At 36.3% G+C, this 19,827-nt stretch overlaps 1 protein-coding gene across 7 annotated transcripts in view; it reads left to right on the top strand.

Moving 5' to 3' along the window:
- Positions 1-19,827, top strand: part of PREX2 (phosphatidylinositol-3,4,5-trisphosphate dependent Rac exchange factor 2) — a 303,757-nt gene that overhangs the window by 179,464 nt on the left and 104,466 nt on the right. For all 7 annotated transcript variants that reach the window (XR_006794332.3, XM_064588242.1, XM_064588240.1 and 4 more), the window contains 6 exons: positions 981-1,075; positions 1,831-1,913; positions 2,649-2,739; positions 3,405-3,533; positions 10,625-10,666; positions 17,235-17,452. Coding sequence is in view for 6 of the 7 variants with exons in the window: in XM_064588242.1 (XP_064444312.1) it covers positions 981-1,075; positions 1,831-1,913; positions 2,649-2,739; positions 3,405-3,533; positions 10,625-10,666; positions 17,235-17,452 (658 nt within the window). In the remaining variant the exon portion in view is untranslated. The remainder of the gene's footprint in view (positions 1-980; positions 1,076-1,830; positions 1,914-2,648; positions 2,740-3,404; positions 3,534-10,624; positions 10,667-17,234; positions 17,453-19,827) is intronic.

The following is a 19,827-nucleotide window of genomic DNA, read 5'->3' as shown; positions in this document are numbered from 1 at the left end:
ACCAGTAGACTGTTCAATAGGAACCTGTGGTTTTTCTCCAATGGGAAATTACAGATCTAAAAATACTTCCTTACCTCAATTTCTAGTTATCAGATAATTAAAATTACCCTCCGAGTCTCCCTCTAGGTTAAACTAGAAATTTTAAATGTAAATTTAGAGTTAAATAAGTCCTTTTTACTGATTCTGAGAGGGGGAAAAAGTATTTTGTCTCTTGTACTCTTTCTGAAATCTATCATTTGTCCATATTCACATACAAACCTTTTACACATTCTTTCCTTCGACATTGATCATTATCAAGCACTTACCAGGTGTGGTGGCCAGTGCTGAGCTCTGAGGGGGAGACAGGGTGCCGGTCCCCTCCGGGGAAGCTCAGACTGCAGCTGATGAGTTATAATTGAAAGCTACCAGAAAGATTTAAAAGGCAGAGATCATGAAACAGGACCTTGTCTCTATCAGCACATTAACTACAGACATGCCACCTCAAATAGATAATGATGAATTTTTTTTTTAAAGATTTTACTTTTTTATTTGACAGAGAGAGGAAGAGAGAGAGAGAGTACAAGCAGGGGGAGAGAGAGAAGCCTCCCTACCGAGGATGGAGCCCGATGCGGGACTCGATCCCAGGACCCTGGGATCACTACCTGAGCCAAAGGCAGTAGATTAACCAACTGAGCCACCCAGGTGCCCCGATAATGACGAATTTTAAGTGTGGTTTGACTCCTAGTTTTCTACCTTCAGATTAAAAAAAAAAAAATCATTCAGGATCAGCCTATACGGCTTCAGAGATTTTGAAATACGATTGAATTTAAACTTTTCTAAAGTGTAAGATAAAATATGAGTCGAACCAGATTTATCTTTCTCGTCATTTTCTCTAAGACCTATCAGTAAGTCTAACTGTGGCATGACACGTGTATCTGATAAGAACTGGCAGGGCGATGACAAATGCACGCCCAAAGTGACGTGTGCCTCCTTCTTCCCAGCGACTGCAACAGCAACAGGAATTCCATCGCCTCCTTCACCAGCATCTGCAGCAGCCAGTGCAGCTCCTACTTTCACAGCGATGAGATGGACTCAGGTGCGTTTGCTGAGGTGTGCGTCCTTTCTGCTCCCCGTCCTTTGGGGGATACCTCTCAGGGATTACACTGTGTGATCGACCTGCATTTTCACCTCGTATCAGTCATCCTTGGCAGCCACATGTGCTGGATGAAGTCAACGTCCCAATCCCCTTGTGAACAGAGTGAATTAAAAAGAGACAAGAGAAACAAATGAAGTCTGATCTTAATACCTATTTTAGGAGTTTTCATGGTACTACAAGGAGGCTAGGTACACAGGAAACAGGTTGTACTAAAACATGAGGGGTTGTTGACTGTGTGAGGAGGCGGATCGGGCTTTGAACCTGAGGACTTCTGAGACAGTAGGTGCATGGGGAGCTGAATGATGAGGAAAACACTGACTGATAGAAAGATCTTACAGATATCTTATCTGGGGTGTGTTAAGAACAAAGACTTCGCATCCGATTAGGACACATCTTCATTTTGAAATATGCAGTTTATTTCAACTATTTAACAGTTAGGAAACTGCACTGTTTGAAAAAATTATTGACATAAGATATATATTGTTTTTTCCTGTGAGGCACTCTGCTCCCACCTCTATTTCAAAGAGCAATCATCTGATATCCTAATTGCTATTAAGTCCTTTGGAATTCTTTATCTGATCATGAGAACATGATGGAATAAGAGTGCGTGTTTAATTATTATTTTTTAGTTTTATTTATATTAAAATATTTTAGCATGTTAAACAAAGACGGATGATTTATTTTTTTATATCCAGGTGATGAGCTCCCCCTCAGCGTTCGCATTTCTCATGATAAACAGGACAAGATACATAGCTGCCTGGAGCATCTTTTCAGCCAGGTATGATTGGGACAATTATGGGGTTTTTTTTTTTCCCACAGATCAAACTGTCAGGAATCCCTTTTTCGGACATAGTAAAAAGAGCTTAGAGTAAGAATGGAAAGGCCTCAGTCTGTCCCTCCATCCCCTTCACCTCAATTTCCACAATTTAAAAGGCAATAAATATTCTTTAGCCAACGAACCCAAAGGATTGTTGTGACTGTCAAATATTTTATGGTTCTTGGAAGAAGTACAGTTATAAAAACAGAAGTTATTCTTTTTATTATTTGTTTCTTTGTAGGTTTTCAGAATTCTTTATGACACTTCTTGCTTAACTTTATTCCTAGTTTCAAGAAGGTCAAGATTCTCTTGGTGTTTGTGTTGGTGTTTTGCATTTTTTAAAAAGAATTATATCCATAACCAAAATTCCTAGTGTAAAAGCTTTTACTGCTTTGAAAAGGATTATGATGACTTTTAGGGTTTTTAAAAATAACTCTAGAAATCTTCTTTTATAAAATGAATATATTGAGTATATTTATATCTTATATTAATATATGATGGGATAGTAAGAAATTTTGCAAGTGTTAGTGAGTTTATTCCAATATTTGATTTAAAGATAGATTTTGCAAGCATCATGAGATTGCAGAAATAATTGTGGCTTTAAGACAAAAATATTTCACAAGATTTACTCTTGGAAATGTATATTACTTATTGTGAGAAGTATGTAACTTTCAGAAATCTCTGCTGTTATGGTAGGTGGATTCTATTACCAACCTCCTAAAAGGGCAAGCTGTTGTAAGGGCCTTTGAGCAAACCAACTACCTCACACCAGGTCAAGGATTACAAGGTAAGATTTAAAAAATCACTATTATAAACAATCGGGAAACAAAGGAGGGAAATAATACAGTCATGAAGTAAAAGCATAGTATAAGAGGAAAATGGCTGCTCATGTTTCATAATTCCCTTTATATTAATTCTATTTTGATCATTTTTGAATATATATAAAAAGTCTGTATAGGAGCTTTTAAATTTCTTTGCAAGTTTAAAATGTGCAATGCCTGTGGGGACTAGAATAAATAGGAATGAGTTAATTGAAGAGATATAAGTGTGGCATATGTGTGAAGTGTTTCAGCTTTTGCTGAAACCAGCATAATGCCTACTTGGTTGTAGCCCATTGGTTGGGGGAAGGGGTCTCGGGAATGTGCTTTTGGCAAACAGAACAGCCAAACAGAACAACATCTAGAGCTGCCACTTTCTGACGTCTAGTTTCAGATGTTGAAAATAGAGTTTTTATCTAAATTTGCTCCTTTGTTTCAATGTTTGTAAGAAAATAATAAGGTTAGTCTTTCTTTTTTAGATTTAACCGATTTTCTCCTGTAATGTAACTAGAGAAAGTACCACCATGCTAATAACCCAGGACATCAGGAATGAAAGAGGATGCTGAAGCTCACAGATTTGTTAACCGTTTGGTAAATGATTGAAACTTACAAGAGATTTTCTGTATTTATTTAGAATTTCAGCAGGAAATGGAACCAAAGCTGAGTTGTCCAAAAAGGTTAAGGCTTCACATCAAGCAAGACCCTTGGAATCTTCCCAGCAGTGTCCGGAATCTTGCTCAGAACATCAGAAAATTTGTTGAAGGTCAGGATGAAAAGCAAAGAATATTGCATAGTATCAGCAATAATCATTTAAAACCAAAAGTTTGGTAATGCCCTGATTACTTTTTGCAGTGTTTCATATTATGAGGAAAATCAAAGAATTGGAAAGGGTGAGGGAGGAAGGAAGCAAAAGAAAATAGGATTTTAGAGCCTTATGTTCCAAGGATCTAAATGATGTACACTGTTATCATGGAGAATATTCTCAGTGAATAAAATAAGGGCTCATACTTGGGAGGACGTGGAATGTGGAGAGTTTCATATTTTATAAAATGAAACAATCTCAGCAAAATTTCTAAAGGAGTCCCGAAAGTCATGAAGCTAAGTTTTATGGGAAGCCTAAAAAATTAATTGTGCATCTGTGAGAATCAAAATAATAGGATAGCTTATATCATTGGTTTATAAGTTTCGTATTTGTCTAAGTTTATTGTTATTAACTATCATGACATTGTTTACTCAACATCCTCTAATTGATACAATCTGCAGCTGGAGATACAACATTTCAGGACAATTCTAGTGCATCTGATTACGTGTTGTTTAGGGTCAGGGTACTAAGTAGAAAATTCTGAGAGTTTCCAAAACAGATATGGTGGAAAAGATGAAATGAGAAATTTGTTTAATGTTTTAAAATGCCTAATTCAGTGATTTTCTTCCCAGCATTAGACCAGTGGCTGGCGATGTCTGGAGATATTTTTCGGTTGTGACAATTGTGGGGCTGCCACTGGCATCGAGTGTGTAGAGGCGAGGGATGCTGTGCAACGTTCTGCAGTGTACAGGACAGTCCCTCACAACAAAGAATTATTTGGCCCAAATGTCAATAGTGCTGAGGTTAAGAAACCTCCACAATAAATAAGTATATGCCTGCATTTAAATTTTTATTCCTCAGCCGTTTGTATGTCAGTTGCATGTGGTAAGTAGTACTCAGCAGAATTACAGCATGCCCCCAGTCACTGCCATCTTTTTTAGGGTAAATTAGAGAGAGTTGTATACTTTGCTGACGAAAGACAGCTCTTAAATCTGGTAGAGTCTGAGTCTGTGACATAACTCTTTTGGGCCTCGGTTTCTTCATTTACCAAATGACAGAGATATGTATATGTTCTGTGATTAGTAAGTCTTCTGCCTCGAAATATACTCAAATATAACAGCTTAGATACTTATTAGGGATCAGTAGAGGAAAGGTTTGTACAGATACGGAAAACTCCAAATAAATCACGGCAATTCTATTGTGTGAAAAAATCTTTCGTTTTTGACACTGGATTTCTTGGCTACATTTTTATTTTATAGCTAAATATAATGGTTACTGGGGCGCCTGGGTGGCTCAGTTGGTTAAGCCACTGCCTTCGGCTCAAGTCATGATCCTGGAGTCCCTGAATCGAGTCCCGCATCGGGCTCCCTGCTCAGCGGGGAGCTTGCTTCTCCCTCTGACCCTCCCCCCCTCTCATGCTCTCTCTCTCTATCTCATTCTCTCTCTCAAATAAATAAATAAAATCTTTTAAATAAATAAATAAATAAATATAATGGTTACTTGTGATAGATTATAACGTCATATTTAATGAAAAGTCTGAATTTAGAACCTCCCAAAGTAATGAATAAAAAAAATGATAAATACATTTTGTAAAGACGGCTTGGTTTAAGGAATTTAAACATATATTTTACTGAGTAAAAAGTTTTTGTTTTTATCTTTTTGTAGAATAAGTACCAGTATCATAACACTCCTAGGAATTATAATTCATGAATCTAAATGCACTTGTTCTCTCTACCGCTGAAACTAATCATACACTATGTGTTAACTAACTTGAATTTAAATAAAATCTTTAAAAATATATAAATGCATTTGTTCTCATCATCTTTGAGGGTTTTTTTTACATTATAATTGTTTTCGGAGTAAATGCAATATCAGTTAAGAACAGAGAAATCTTGAAACCTTTTCTTGTTTTGTTTTTTGAGGAGCTTTATCTTTAAGATATAAACTTTTTCTAATGCAGGATAAAAAGCTTAATTTTTTTTAGAGAAACTTTTTTATCTTTTTATTTTATTTTATTATGTTATGTTAATCACCATACATTACATCATTAGTTTTTGATGTAGTGTTCCATGATTCATTGTTTGCGTATAACACCCAGTGCTCCATTCAATGTGTGCCCTCTTTAATAAGCTTAATTTTTAATGGTATTTGTTTTAAAAATCTTACATTTTCATCTTAAGTCCCGCTTTTATACCCTCAATACCTCACTCAAATCACAAGAAGCAGCTGTAGGAATGAGAACTATTTACACATATTGATTGATGTATATTGTGAACATGGATGCCACTCTTGGTCAGGGGTGCCCAACAGCTGGCTGAGTGTGGTTGGGTTTGCTGAGTGTCTTCCAGTGAATGGTGTGGGGAGGGCTCTTTGCAGAATTTAAGTTACAAACCTGGTTGCAAGTTTTAGTGAGATGCAGTTATTCTTTGCATAAGTGCTGTGATTGTCACTATGTTAAGTGAGTCTTTAAAAAATGATTAATCACTAGTTCAGCCCAATGGACTGTCAAGGAAGAGGTCATGCTGTCATTTCCTGGTCATCCGTGTGTTGTCTGGTCCTATTATACAGGATGGAAGCAGCAGCATTGAGATCCTTGTAATCAACTGCTTGTTGTATTAGAAGTAACCTCACCAATTCATTATGAATTTATTCTATTCAACTTAAAGTAATTTTCATTCTATTTCCCAATTGTCTTTATACAGGGAATTGTTTAATGAAGAGTTAGGTCTTGGCTAGCAATATAACATAATGTCGCCTTGCCAGAATTTCGTGGTTTATATATGTAGCTGGGATAACCCCATTCTCATGTTTCTGTAGGGGAGGAAAAAAGTAGTGTCTTTTTTTCCTTCTACCCTTCTAGGTTCTTTGGCTGGGCTCTATAAATTAGTCAGACTAAAGACAAATTAACAAGGGAAACACATAAATTTATATAATATGTTTTACATGATACAGGAGCCTTTGTAAGGAAATGAAGACCAGAAGAAATGGTTAAACCTGAGTGCTTTTATACTAGAGTATAAGCTTTTATACTAGAGTATAAGTATAAGCTAAGAGTAGAAAGCTTTGGAAAAATGTGATAGGACGAAAGGGTATGTGCTAAGGGTAGTGAACTAGAGAAATTTAGCAAAGCCTGTTCCTTTCAGTGTCCCTCTATCATTGGAAATAAGGAAGCTCCTTTCCTCTGGGATTGGGAGGGCACTTCTCACAAAAGGGTTTTATGACCAGTTTCAGGGGAGTTGGGGGAGGTCAGAGAGTCCTCCATACACCTGCTGTTTATCAGATTCCTTCAGCTTAAAATTTTCAGTATGCCAAATTGCCATATTTGGGGGTAGCATGTTCTGAACCTCATGATTCGTTCATCTCTGAGTTCAAAATATCCTATCAAATATATACCAAATGGTATCAAAATATAATAATTCTATGGTCTTTATATAGGAAGCACTGTTACAGTGCCATTCCTAAGCTACATCACACTGTGTCATTCATGTGTTCATATCATAGCTTGCCAAACTGAGGGTAGAGGAGAGCAGAAAACACAGTGCGCTGAATGGGGGTTAGATTCATTTTGACGTGTCACTAAACACTAAGACAATGCCTGCCGCCTGCTTCATCACTACACTAAATTATGGTCTCAAATTATCAGCCAACTGAAGATGTTTTTACTTGATTAGCACACTGTGATACTGTGTTTTATATAAGAAATATATATTTGGTCTTTGTCCCCTTTCCTGGCACAGACTTCCTGAAACTCTTGGAATTTCTTATGATGAGGACGATAAAGGTATCTTTTGTTATGGCAGTGAGGTGACTTTTGGAAAACTTCTCAGAATGGTCGCTGGTTGCCAAGGAAGCCAACCATGTGATTAGAGGGTTGGAACTTTCAGTCCCACCCCCAACTTCTGGGAGTGGAGAGGGGTTGGAGATTTGAGTTCAGACACCAATGACCAATGATTTAATCAGTTGTGCCCATGTAATGAAGCCTCCATAAGATCCCAAAAGGATAAGATTCAGAGAGCTTCCACATTGGTTCTAGAAGAGTGGTGCATGTAGAGAGCATGGAAGTGCACCATTTCCCCATGCATTACCCAGTGCCTCTTCCATCTGGCTCCTGAGCTATATCCTTTTACCATAAATGGATGATTTAGTAGGTAAAATGTTTCTCAGAGTTCTGTGAGCCACTGTAGCAAATTAATCAAATGTAAGAGAGAGTCACTGAAACCTCCAATCTGTAGCCAGTTAGTCAGAAGCATAGATGACTTGTAGTTGGCACCTGAAGTGTGTGTGTGGTGGGGGGCAGTCGTGTGGAACTGAGCCCTTACCCTGTGAGAACTGATGCTATCTCCAGGTAGATAATGCCAGAATTGAGTTGAATTATAGGATACCCAGATAGTGTTAGACAATTGCTTGGTGGTGTGGGGAAAAAAACACACATTGGAACTGGTGATAGAATTGGACCCACCATCACCTTAAATTCAAATGTTTATTAGTAAACACATTTTCAATTCTTGCCCCCTACAAAAGTTGTACTCTTTCAAAATCTCCCATTGTTTCAGCAGCTTATATATTTTTTTTCATTTTTTTCCCTCTGCCTTTGTCCCAAATACCCTAAAGAACTTCTTCCTTTTTTTTTTTTTTAAATCAAAAGTCTCCAGTTTTCCCCTTTTTCTTCTTACTTACCTCAGTAATTGGAACAGCTTTCTGGATAATACCCCATCTCTGTCTTTTCTGATTTATATGTTACTATATACTATATTCAACTTCCTAAAATATTATGTTCATTTTAGTACCCTGCCCCGGAACCATACAGGGATTTTTGTTAGATAAGTCTAAACTCATCAATCTGATGTTGGATGCTGTTTTTCAATGAGGCTTTCTAATTGTATCCCAATCTCAGTCTCTAAATGACATAATAAAATCTTTTCTATGCTAGATTGTTGGATATTTGGTATTCATTCTTTACTATATTCTCTTGCTAGCACTCTTTCCCACTCTTAGGATATGTACCTACTCCCTTGACATTGTAACTTTAAAAAATGTTTAAAAACATTTTCAAGACTCAGAATTCTATACCAACTTTTTAGGTGGATTCAGATTACAATAATAACAGTGCTTCACAGATACACAGCATGTTAAATAATTTTCCAAGGCTTTTAATATATATCCCCATTTATTTTTCATACACAGGCCTATAAAATAGATAAGATAGGTGTTATCATCACTTATGAATGAGCACCTTGAAACTCAAAGTATGGTTGACCATTGAACAGCATAAAGGTTAGGGGCACTGACTCCCTGCATAGTCAAAAACCTGTGTATAGTTTTTGACTCCCCCAAAACCTCACTACCAAACTCACTGCTGAACAGAGCCTTACTGATAACATAAACAATCAGTTAATACATATTTTGTATATTATATGTATCCTATATTGTATTCTTTCAATTAAGGAAGCTAGAGAAAAGAAAATGTTAAGAAAATCATGAAGAAAAGAAAAATACATTCACAGTACTATACTGTGTTTATAGAAAAAATGTCACATATGAGTGGACCCATGCAGTTCAAACCTGTGTTGTTCAAGGGTCAACTATGGTTTAGCCATTTTCTGAAGACCACAAAGCTAGTACAGGAGTACCCCATTATCCACTGTTTTGCTTTCCTTGGTTTCAGTTACTCTTAGTCAACAACAGTCCAGAAGGAGATGATCCTCTTTCTGACTTATTGTCAGAAGGTCAATAGTAGCCTAACTCCTTGTCACAATGCCTACATCATTCCCCTCACTTCATCTCATCACACAGGCATTTTATCATTTCACATCATCACAAGAAGGATGAGTATGGTACAATAAGATATTTTGAGAGAGACCACATTCACGTAACTTTTAATACAGTATATTATTATAATTATTCTATTTTATTATTAGTTCTTGTTGTTAATCTCTTACTGTGCCTAATTTGTAAATTAAACTTTGTCATAGGTATACATATGTACAGGAAAAACCATAGTATATATAGGGTTTGGTATTATCCCTGGTTTCAGGCACCCACTGGGGGTCTTGGAATGTCCCACATAGATAAAGGGGGATGACTGTAGCAGATAGGTCTTGTGACTCTTCATCCAGGGTACTTTCCTGCCTCTGAAATTCTCTTGTTCTTGTGTTCTCACTTATAAAATGTAATGTCCTCTCAAGTATCTCCTATATTTCTTATCAGGTAATTTTGTCACTCTGACTCTATTGTGAACCTGTTTGGATTAGGATGCAACTTAACCTTTTTTATTTCCCATAATCTTGGACACATAGAGAAGCTCTGTATGTTTTTATATTTACTTATTGCTAGTAAGCTATTTACCAATTAGAAGTAAAGCAATGAGTATGAAGTTAATACACATCATTTAGCAAACATTTGTGATTGTTCTTGTTTGGAGATAGGTTGGGAAGAAGAGTATTTGGAACTATTTAGTATTCTGCCCTTTAGGGCAGTTCTTGACTTATAGATTGGAAAGGAAGTCTAGAGAGAGAGATTATATATGTATAATATATACCCTGTGTATATTACATATATATATGTATACACATATATGCATGCTATATAATCTCTAAGTATAATCTATATAATTACATATAATTTATAATTCTAATATATAATGAACAATATATGTATAATTATATATAAAGATTATAAAATGCATATATAATCTTTAAAAATTTAAGTAACTAAGAAAAAATACTGTTTGAGAGCTTATTGATCAAGACCCTAATACCTATAGGAGTTTAGAGAACACCATGCAAACTACAGCAGTTAAGGATGACTTAACAGAGGTAGCAGGATTTGAATGGTGTTTCACAGGCTAATTCAATTCAGAACTGTAAGAAATTTTAGCATCTTGAGCAATGGATAGAATTTATATAGACAGATAGGAAGAATAGCATGTCAAGTAAACGGGATTTTTATTATCTAATATAGTAAGATTGTGCTAATTTTTACACAGTTAAAATGTGGTGCTAGTGACAGAAGAAGACTGAACAACTAACTGTTAATGTTTTCTTTTTCTGCAGAGGTAAAGTGTAGGATACTCCTGGCTCTTCTTGAATATTCAGGTAATATTTTTCATTATTTTTACTATTTGAAACTATTGTGGTCCATGACCTTAGAAATCTCATGATACCAATGCAATGCCTTCAACAAATTAGATGGAAATACAGTCCCTACTTTCTCTAAAATCTTGCAAAGATTTAAGAAAATACTTAGTTTTAATAAAAACATAAAAACATGCTCATCTTCAATTATAGGTACAAACATGGAAATGTATATAAGTATTTATATAGAATATAATTAAAAAGGAGAAAGGAAGCAGGTTTGGGTAAAGTTAATTGTGCAAATGGGATTTATTGTGGAACTATGTCTAACTTTTGTTTATGAACAAGGATGGTGGGCTCAGATTCAAGGGGTGGAAAAGCAGACCTGTACTTTGGAAGCAGGAGTCTTTTACAATCTACCACACCTGGAAAATTTAAATTATAAGTGAATGAATGAGTCAAGTTAACCAGAGGGCTTCTTTTTGTTTGTTGGCCAGTTTTTGCTTTAATTAAACACATAGTTGTCTTGCTTTTTTGACTGAGTAATAATAATAACAAAAATATCTTACTTTTTTTAGTTTTACTAATAACCACACAGTTGATAGACCTCATATTTATGGATTTCCTTGGGTCCTCACAGTCACTCTATGAGAATATTATTATCTTTCTACAGGTTTAAAAGTGAAGAAATTAACATTCAAGCTGATTAATAATATTAACTAGAAATGGTATTCATTCAACACATATTTTTTTTTTCAACACATATTTTTGAGCATCTGGAAGATTAGATGCTTGATTGAGTAAATGCATAAATAGTAGGTGGCAGATGAAATTCAAACTTAGTTATGGCAATTCCAGAAGTGGTCCTGGAATGCATTGCTGTATTAATTAATATTCAGATGGCTATTCTTATAGATCCTTATTTTGATTTCAATTTTATTTTTCTATTCCTGTGATAAGTCCCTTTTTCCTACTTTATTTACTCACTTTTTTTCCCTCGTTTACATAGGATGGCACCAGAATGTAGCCAAATTACTCTATATTGTTGGCTGCAGAATTATGCTCTCCACTTGAAAAGGGTAGATTGTGTCTGCTAAATATTATTTTTAACTCACCTCTATTCCTATCCTTCTCTCTCTCTAATCTCTCTTTTATCTCTCTGTTGTTATTTTTTTATTATTATTTTCTTTTCCCTACAGTCACAGAATAATGACTGGGATTACTTGTGTGTCTATCATTCTTTTTAGACCAGCTATGGAATTTGAGCTTTTTAAACCGCGGAGAGTAAATAAAGTGTTACTATTTTAAAACATGTTTGTAGAATGCTCAATACTGGAATGAAACGGAAGCCTTTGATAAGTAAAACATCCATTTCTTTTGAGTGTATCCCCACTACAAGAGAATTCTTACTCTGCAAAAACAATAAGCAATAAACAAACTGTCACCAAAAAACAGCTCCCTGCTTTTCTTCTTTTGCTAGAAGCTGGAAGCAGTTGTTGTTGATCCTGCCGTAGTTCTTATTGATAAAAATGAGGAATGAGAATAGTTTTGGGGAAGGATGGACACTCGTGAATTTCGAACAGCTGTATAATTAAAAGAGACTTGTCAGTTTTTCTTGGGAGTTTGCTTATATTGGTGTCATTATTCATCAGATGGTTCCTTCCCTGGTCAGCAATAGAACTGAAACCCCACTCCGTGCCAGGCACCCTGCTAGATGCTGGAGAAAAGAAAAATCACAATAACAATACTGTGCAATTTCACTTTGCTAACTAAGCCATTTATCTTTATATCTCATTTATCTTTATTGCAGATCTAAGTAGAAATAACCCATAATATATAAAGGAATCTGATACCTAGGATTATATGGTTTAAAATGAGTGGAATGGGTAGATGAAAGCAGATTATATGTCTCTAAGTCCATGAGCACCATTCACATTATATGCTACTTCCTCTGTCCTTGATGTGCTGATGGTCTCTTGGGGAACCCAAACATGTAAACAAACTCCCACACTGCTGAGTGATGAGCCATCTAGTATAAGGATGTCCCCTGGACCGTGATGGCAGAGCAGGAACTCCATAATACCTACGGAAGGAGAAAGGAAATTTCTGAAGGGTAGTTAATATTTCGGTGGTTCAGTGGGTTCCAGTAGTTCAAGGAGTTGACTCTTTTTTTTTTTTTTAAGATTTTATTTATTTATTTGACAGAGACAGAGATAGCGAGAGCAGGAACACAAGCAGCGGGAGTGGGAGAGGGAGAGCAGGCTTCCCGCTGAGGAGGGAACGCCTTGTGGGACTCGATCCCAGGACCCTGGGATCATGTCCTGAGCTGAAGGCAGACGCTTAACGACTGAGCCACCCAGGCGCCCAAGGAGTTGACTCTTAAGGACGATTTATTTTATTTTTTTTATTATGTTCAGTTAGCCACTGTATAGTACATTATTAGTTTTTGATGTAATGTTCAATGATTCATTAGTTGCGTGTAACACCCAGTGCTCATCACAACATGTGCCCTCCTTAATACATCACCCTATTACCACATCCCCCCACCCCCTCCCCTCTGAAACCCTTAGTTTGTTTCCCAGGGTCCATAGTCTCTCATGGTTCGTCTCCCTCTCTGATTTCTACCCCTTCAAAACCCTTAGTTTGTTTCCCGGGGTCCGTAGTCTCTCATGGTTCGTCTCCCTCTCTGATTTCTCCCCCCTTCAGATTTCCCTCCCTTTCCCTATGGTCCTCTGTGCTATTGCTTATGTTCCACATATGAGAGAAACCACATGATAATTGTCTTTCTCTGCTTGACTTACTTCACTTAGCATAATCCCCAATACAGACAAAGGGCTGATATCTAAGATCTATAAAGAACTTCTCAAACTCAACACTCAAAAAAGAAATAACCCAGTCAAAAAATGGGCAGACGACATGAACAGACATTTCTCCAAAGAAGACATACAAATGGCTAACAGACACGTGAAAAAATGTTCAACATCACTAGCCGTCAGGGAAATACAAATCAAAACCACAGTGAGATACCACCTTACCCCAGTTAGAATGGCAAAAATTAACAAAACAGGAAACAACAAATGTTGGTGAGGATGTGGAGAAAGGGGAACCCTCTTATACTGTGGGAATGCAAGCTGGTGCAGCCACTCTGGAAAACAGTATGGAGGTTCCTCAAGATGTTAAAAATAGAGCTACCCGGGCGCCTGGGTGGCTCAGTTGGTTGGGCGACTGCCTTCGGCTCAGGTCATGATCCTGGAGTCCCTGGATCGAGTCCCGCATCAGGCTCCCTGCTCGGCAGGGAGTCTGCTTCTCCCTCTGACCCTCCCCCCTCTCATGTGCTCTCTCTCATTCTCTCTCTCTCAGATAAATAAATAAAATCTTTAAAAAAATAAAAATAAATAAATAAAAAATAAAAATAGAGCTACCCTACGACCCAGCAATTGCACTACTAGGTATTTACCCCAAAGATACAGATGTAGTGAAAAGAAGGGGCACCCCAATGTTCATAGCAGCAATGTGCACGATAGCCAAACTGTGGAAGGACAATTTAGTTTGCTGGTGGAGAGGGTGGGAAAGTGCCCACAGCCAGAAGACCCATGGACAAAGGTGTGAGCTATAAGAGCATTTATAAGGGCATTTAGCATTTGAGGAACCTGAGCAGTGGTGTGTAGGCTCAAAGAGAAGAGTTCTGTATAGCCAGGGTTCTGGCTACTTTCAGATATATTGTTTTGTTATATTCTCATAACAAGCCTGGGAAGATTGTTGCTGGTGTAGAGGATGAGTGAAGGGAAGTAATGCATTTATAAGCTGTCAGCGTAACTTGAGGGTAGATTGTATAGACCCCTTTCTGCCACTCTTGAGTTTTTTACCTTTATTACTCACTGGGAGGTGATAATGTGTACAAAGTTACTTGAAAAACTCAGTATGATGGGCATATTGAAGTCTATGCAAACAAGTCATTTACTCTATGGGAAATAGGAAAATGCAACTGAAAATCACCTCATAAAGTAGTAAGGAGTTGTAAGGTGTTTTTCATTTGAAAATATGTTGGTTTGAAATTTAAATGGCAGTGTGGTCCAGGGCATCTTGCATATCAAATTCTCTTACTCTACTGTGAGCATAGACATGGCCGAGGCCTCAACTTGGACACCTTCAAACCCCCAGTAATTGGTGCCATGTTTAATTCCAGTGGTGTATTCAGTGTGAAAAGTTTGAAGTAATGAAGAAATACAACTTTTGTGTGATCAGTTCTGATTTGAGAATGAGGTTGAATGAAAATTTTATTTGGCTTAAAATGCATATAGAATATAGTAGCAGAATGTAGAATAAACATTTAAGTATTCTTTCTAAGGTTTAAAAAAAAAGGCATTTCTTCTCAAAAGCAATTTGAAGATAACTATTTCTGCTAGTGGCAAAGTTACTAATCCTTGTGATCTAAAGGTTTTTCAGTGGACCTGGATCCTTCCTTCTCTAACTTGAGCTTACCATTGTTGATAGAAGGCATTTCTTTCCAATTCAGTTTTGATTATGAAATTATTCTCAGGTTATAAGTGGGAGTATTTTTGCCAAAACTACTGAAGGATTATTTTAACTTCCCTAGATTTTCTGCTTTGCTATAGAACAACAGAAAGCAAAACAAACTGTACAAGAAAGATATAGGGCAATTTTAGTTAGTTTCTGTCTTGAATCTCAGCACTGCAGCTACACATTTGGGCTAACAAGCTATGTGAATTACCCTTTTAGGTCAAACTAAATCCAGACATTTCAAGAAATCAGAGAATGAGCTCATACATTTTCATTTCACTTAATTTGTTTGTTAGTTGCTCTACTGGCTCATTATTTTCATTTATTAATTCAGTAAATAGTTATTGAATGTCTACACTTTGTTAGAAATTGTGTACAACAGAATAGGTGTTTTGCTTTTTTCTTAATCAAGAATTGGATAAAGTTTTTTCCTACTTGAGCTATTTTACAGTTACTTATAAAACACTCTTTTCCATCTATTTGAATGAAGCACATGGTATATAATTACTTAAGGGAAATGTCTAACACATGTTATTGATTAAATTAATAAGTTGAACCATATGGAATTGCCATATTCGACCATTTTGACCAAGTAAAGCAACAAGTTCATATAGATCAACATAATAAAATTATGTTATATTTTCATTATGAAATTTCATTATAAAATTAAATATTTTGAATATTTAATCCTTTTTCTAATAAAATTTTCAAGAGTAGCTTTTACTAACAGTGAAACGAGGTAACACACAGCAATTACATTATGTGTTCACATGCCTTTGATGGTTATTAAAAACATATGTTCATTGTTCTTGGTAAACAACTTAAAAATTATGCCTTTTTATCGATAAAGCAAGAACTCATGGCAACATTTATGTCTGTGTTATGCACTAATATTGACAGTGCTGCTTCATTTCAGAAAATTCTGAGCCCTTGAAATATTCAATACACTTCTGAAAATATGAGTATTTTTGCTTTTGTTGTTCATATAGTACAAGTGATTTCTCAATGTACAGAATGTATGGCTTGGCATTTATATAGTTTATGGAGTTTGTAAATATCCAAAAATGCAAAAAGGTGAATCTCTGTGATCAGGTTCTCAGAGGCAAGTTTCTTTCCACTTGAAAAAACTGTGGCCCAGGAGTGGCCATTCACAGGTAAATATAGCTTCAATATGGGTCAATCAAAAATCCAGCCAACTGCAGAATAAGAATCCTGGTGAAAATCAATGTATGTTAAAACTGTAAACACATTCCTTATTTCAAAGAAATACAATAATTTATAAACTGGACATGTTTATAACTCATGAAGTTTAATAGGTAAATCCAAGAGATCCAGATTTGCTTATTGTTACAATCAGACATCAATACTCTTTTCCCATGTGCATTTCACCTTAAGATTTGAGTAAGTTTATTAGGTCATTTAAAAAAATTAGTATTGGGGCGCCTGGGTGGCTCAGTCAGTTAAGCATCTGCCTTCAGCCCAGGTCATGATTTCGGGGTCCTGGGATCGAGTCCCGCATTGGGCTCCCTGCTCAGCAGGGAGTCTGCTTCTCTCTCTGCCACTGCCCCCTCCCCCTGCTCATGCTCTCTCTCTCTCCTCCCCCTCGCTGTCCCTCTCAAATAAATAAAATCTTTAAAAAAAATAAAAATAAAAAAATAAAAATAATTAGTATTAATAATGTATTTCATTGTCAACACAAACTGAAAAATTGGACTTTGATTTTCCCTTAGGTAGTATCATGCAACAAACACAAAGTGTGTTCCATCAAAAAATAACCAAGCCTTATTTTTTTCCCTCGGGTTTTATAAAACAATTTAATGACTGCAAAATAAAGTCACAATTAAGAAAAACTTAATTTTTTTTTTACATTTTTCTGGTGTTTAATGTTTTCTCAAAAGCATATGTGCTAAAGTGTTTGTGCTCATTAGTAGAGCTCAAATTCACATTTTTTGCATGGTTTGAGTTTGGTGAAAGGATAAAATAACACCAGCTATATACGCTTAATGAATTGGTTTTCTTTACCTGTGACATTTTTCCAAAACTGTCTTTATGTCCTCCTGGCTTACAGACAGTGAGACACAACTCCGAAGAGACATGGTTTTCTGCCAAAGTCTTGTGGCCACTGTGTGTGCCTTCTCCGAGCAGCTCATGGCAGCCTTAAACCAGATGTTTGACAACAGCAAAGACAATGAGATGGACACAGGAGAAGCCAGCAGAAGGTGGCTGGACCAGATAGCGAATGCAGGTGTTCTTTTTCACTTCCAGTCACTCCTGTCGCCAAACCTGGTAAGGAATCACAATGCCTCCCACTGGAACATACGTTGTAACATGCTCCCAAATAAGAAGTGGTTATTCATTATGTGTCAGCAGTCAGCTACTTGAAAAGAATGCATTTGACCAGGGGCAAATATGATTTGGGTAAGTAGATAGAAGGTATTCCTTCTTTCCTGATTTTTATTTGCTCTCTGGCTGCTACAAGCTGAGAAAGCCTCCATCTGTTACTAATTCCTGTATCCCTAAGCACTGAGAAAGATCATCAGAGGGAAGAGGGTCTTTCTGCTGTGGTTCCTTATTTCCAGTCCAGAAGAAACAGCCTGCCATGAAACCCAAGCTCCCACTGAGGTTGATGTTGGGAGAATGCTTGATAGACAATATCTGACAACTTGCATGCCATACTGTCTGACAGTCTGTTTAAAATTTGTGTATGTTCAATGATTTTATTTCCTTTCTTTGTATGCATGTTTGTCCTGTTAAATCTAAGAATATTCCATATTTATGCATCCATTTCCCACAGTGCCTATGAGGAAAGTATCTCAAAATATTTGACAAATAAAAGTGGTTTTTTAACATATCCTTTTTGTGGTTCTGATAGTTGTCATGATGTTTAAGGCAAATATGTTCACTCTTTATATATACACTTAAGGAGCTCATTAAATAGAATCGTGATTTTAAACATGAGATGCTGTGTCACCCATTAAATTACACACAGAATATGTGGCTACCAAGTAACAGTTGAGTTTTTAAACAGATGTATGTGACTTTATATATCAAAGCGCTTTTCTGCAATGATAATGAGGATAGGGAGGTAATTGCAGAATTGCACAGTCATAAAAGGTTCTGGAATGAAAGGTAAGGAAGTCTACCTCAGTGTACTTCAGAGAAAGAGAGGCTTTTGAAAAGACTCTACGCACTCCATGTTAGTGATCAGTTTCTTACTTGGTTGCCAGTAAAACTACGCAGATTTAACTAATGAAAATTTTGAAATAAGGCACTTTTGGAAATGCTTTAAAATTAAAAAAAATTAATCATTTCTTATCAAATAGAAATTACGTAAGATAGGAAGGCCACTTCCTAACACATGGTAGCATGAAGTGTCTGTTGAATGACTGAATGAATGAGACTTCATTCCTATTCTACTCCTACTTTAAAACTGCCATCGTTTAATCTACTAGTAGTAGAATTTCTGGGTAATATGGAAATTCTATGTTTAACATTTTGAAGAAGTGCCATACTATTTTCCAGAATGGCTACACTGACTTCAGTGTCCATCAATAGACAAATGGGTATATGATGTACAATACACACACACACACACACACACACACAGAGGAATATTACTCAGCCATAAAAAAGATGAGATCTTGCCATTTGTGACAACATGGATGGACCTAGAGGGTATAATGTTAGGTGAAATAAGTCAGACTGAGAAAGACAAATACCATATGATTTCACTTACATGTGGAATCTAAAGAACAAAACAAATGAGTAAACAAACAAAAGATAGAATCAGACCTATAAATACCACAACAAACTGACAGTTGCCAAAGGGAAGGATGGGCAAAATGGATAAAGGGGAGTGGGAGATGCAGGCTTCCAGTTGTGGAATGAATAAGTCATGGGAATAAAAGCACAGCATGAGGAAAAATAAAAAAAAGCACAGCATAGGGAATATAGTTAATGGTATTGTAACAGCATTGTATGGTGACAGATGGTAGCTACCTTTGTGATGAGCATAGTATAACATATAAACTTGTTGAATCACTAGGTTGTACACCTGAAACTAATGTAACATTGTGTGTCAACTATACTCAAATTAAAAAAATATATATATGAAATTTTTAAAAATGGCTGTACTATTTTATATTCCCACCAGCAATGTATGAGGGTTACAGTTTCTCCTTACCAACACTTATGATCATCTATTGGCTTATAGCTATCCACCTCACAAGTGTCACAGTATCTCCCTGCAGGTTTGAGTTGCATTTCCCCAGTGGCTAATGATGTTGATCATGTTTTCATGGGCTTTTTGGCCATTTTACATCTTCTTTGGAGAAACACCTATTCAAGTCCTTTGTGTGCTTTTTAATTGAATTGCCTTTTTATTGTTTTAAGTTTTAGGAATTCCTTCTAGAGTCTGGATGTAAGTCACTTATCAGATATATAAACTACAAATATTTTCTCCCATTCCTTGGGATTTCAAACAAAATTAAATTTAAAGTAAAAGTCCCAGCACTTGATTAAACTACTACTACTATGTCATATCCAAGAGAAATGAAAGCTTTCGCACAAAAACTTGTACACTGATATTCTTTGCAATATTATTCATAATAGCTTAAAAGTAGAAACAGCCCAAATGTCCATGAGTTGCTAATTGGATAAAT

Source organism: Mirounga angustirostris, unplaced genomic scaffold (genome assembly GCF_029215605.1).
Source record: "Mirounga angustirostris isolate CCGP_5_RB_7025 unplaced genomic scaffold, mMirAng1.0.hap1 SCAF_4, whole genome shotgun sequence".
Lineage (NCBI taxonomy): Eukaryota > Metazoa > Chordata > Mammalia > Carnivora > Phocidae > Mirounga > Mirounga angustirostris.
Note: the sequence above shows the minus strand (reverse complement) of the source record. Positions and strands in the feature narration are given on the sequence as shown.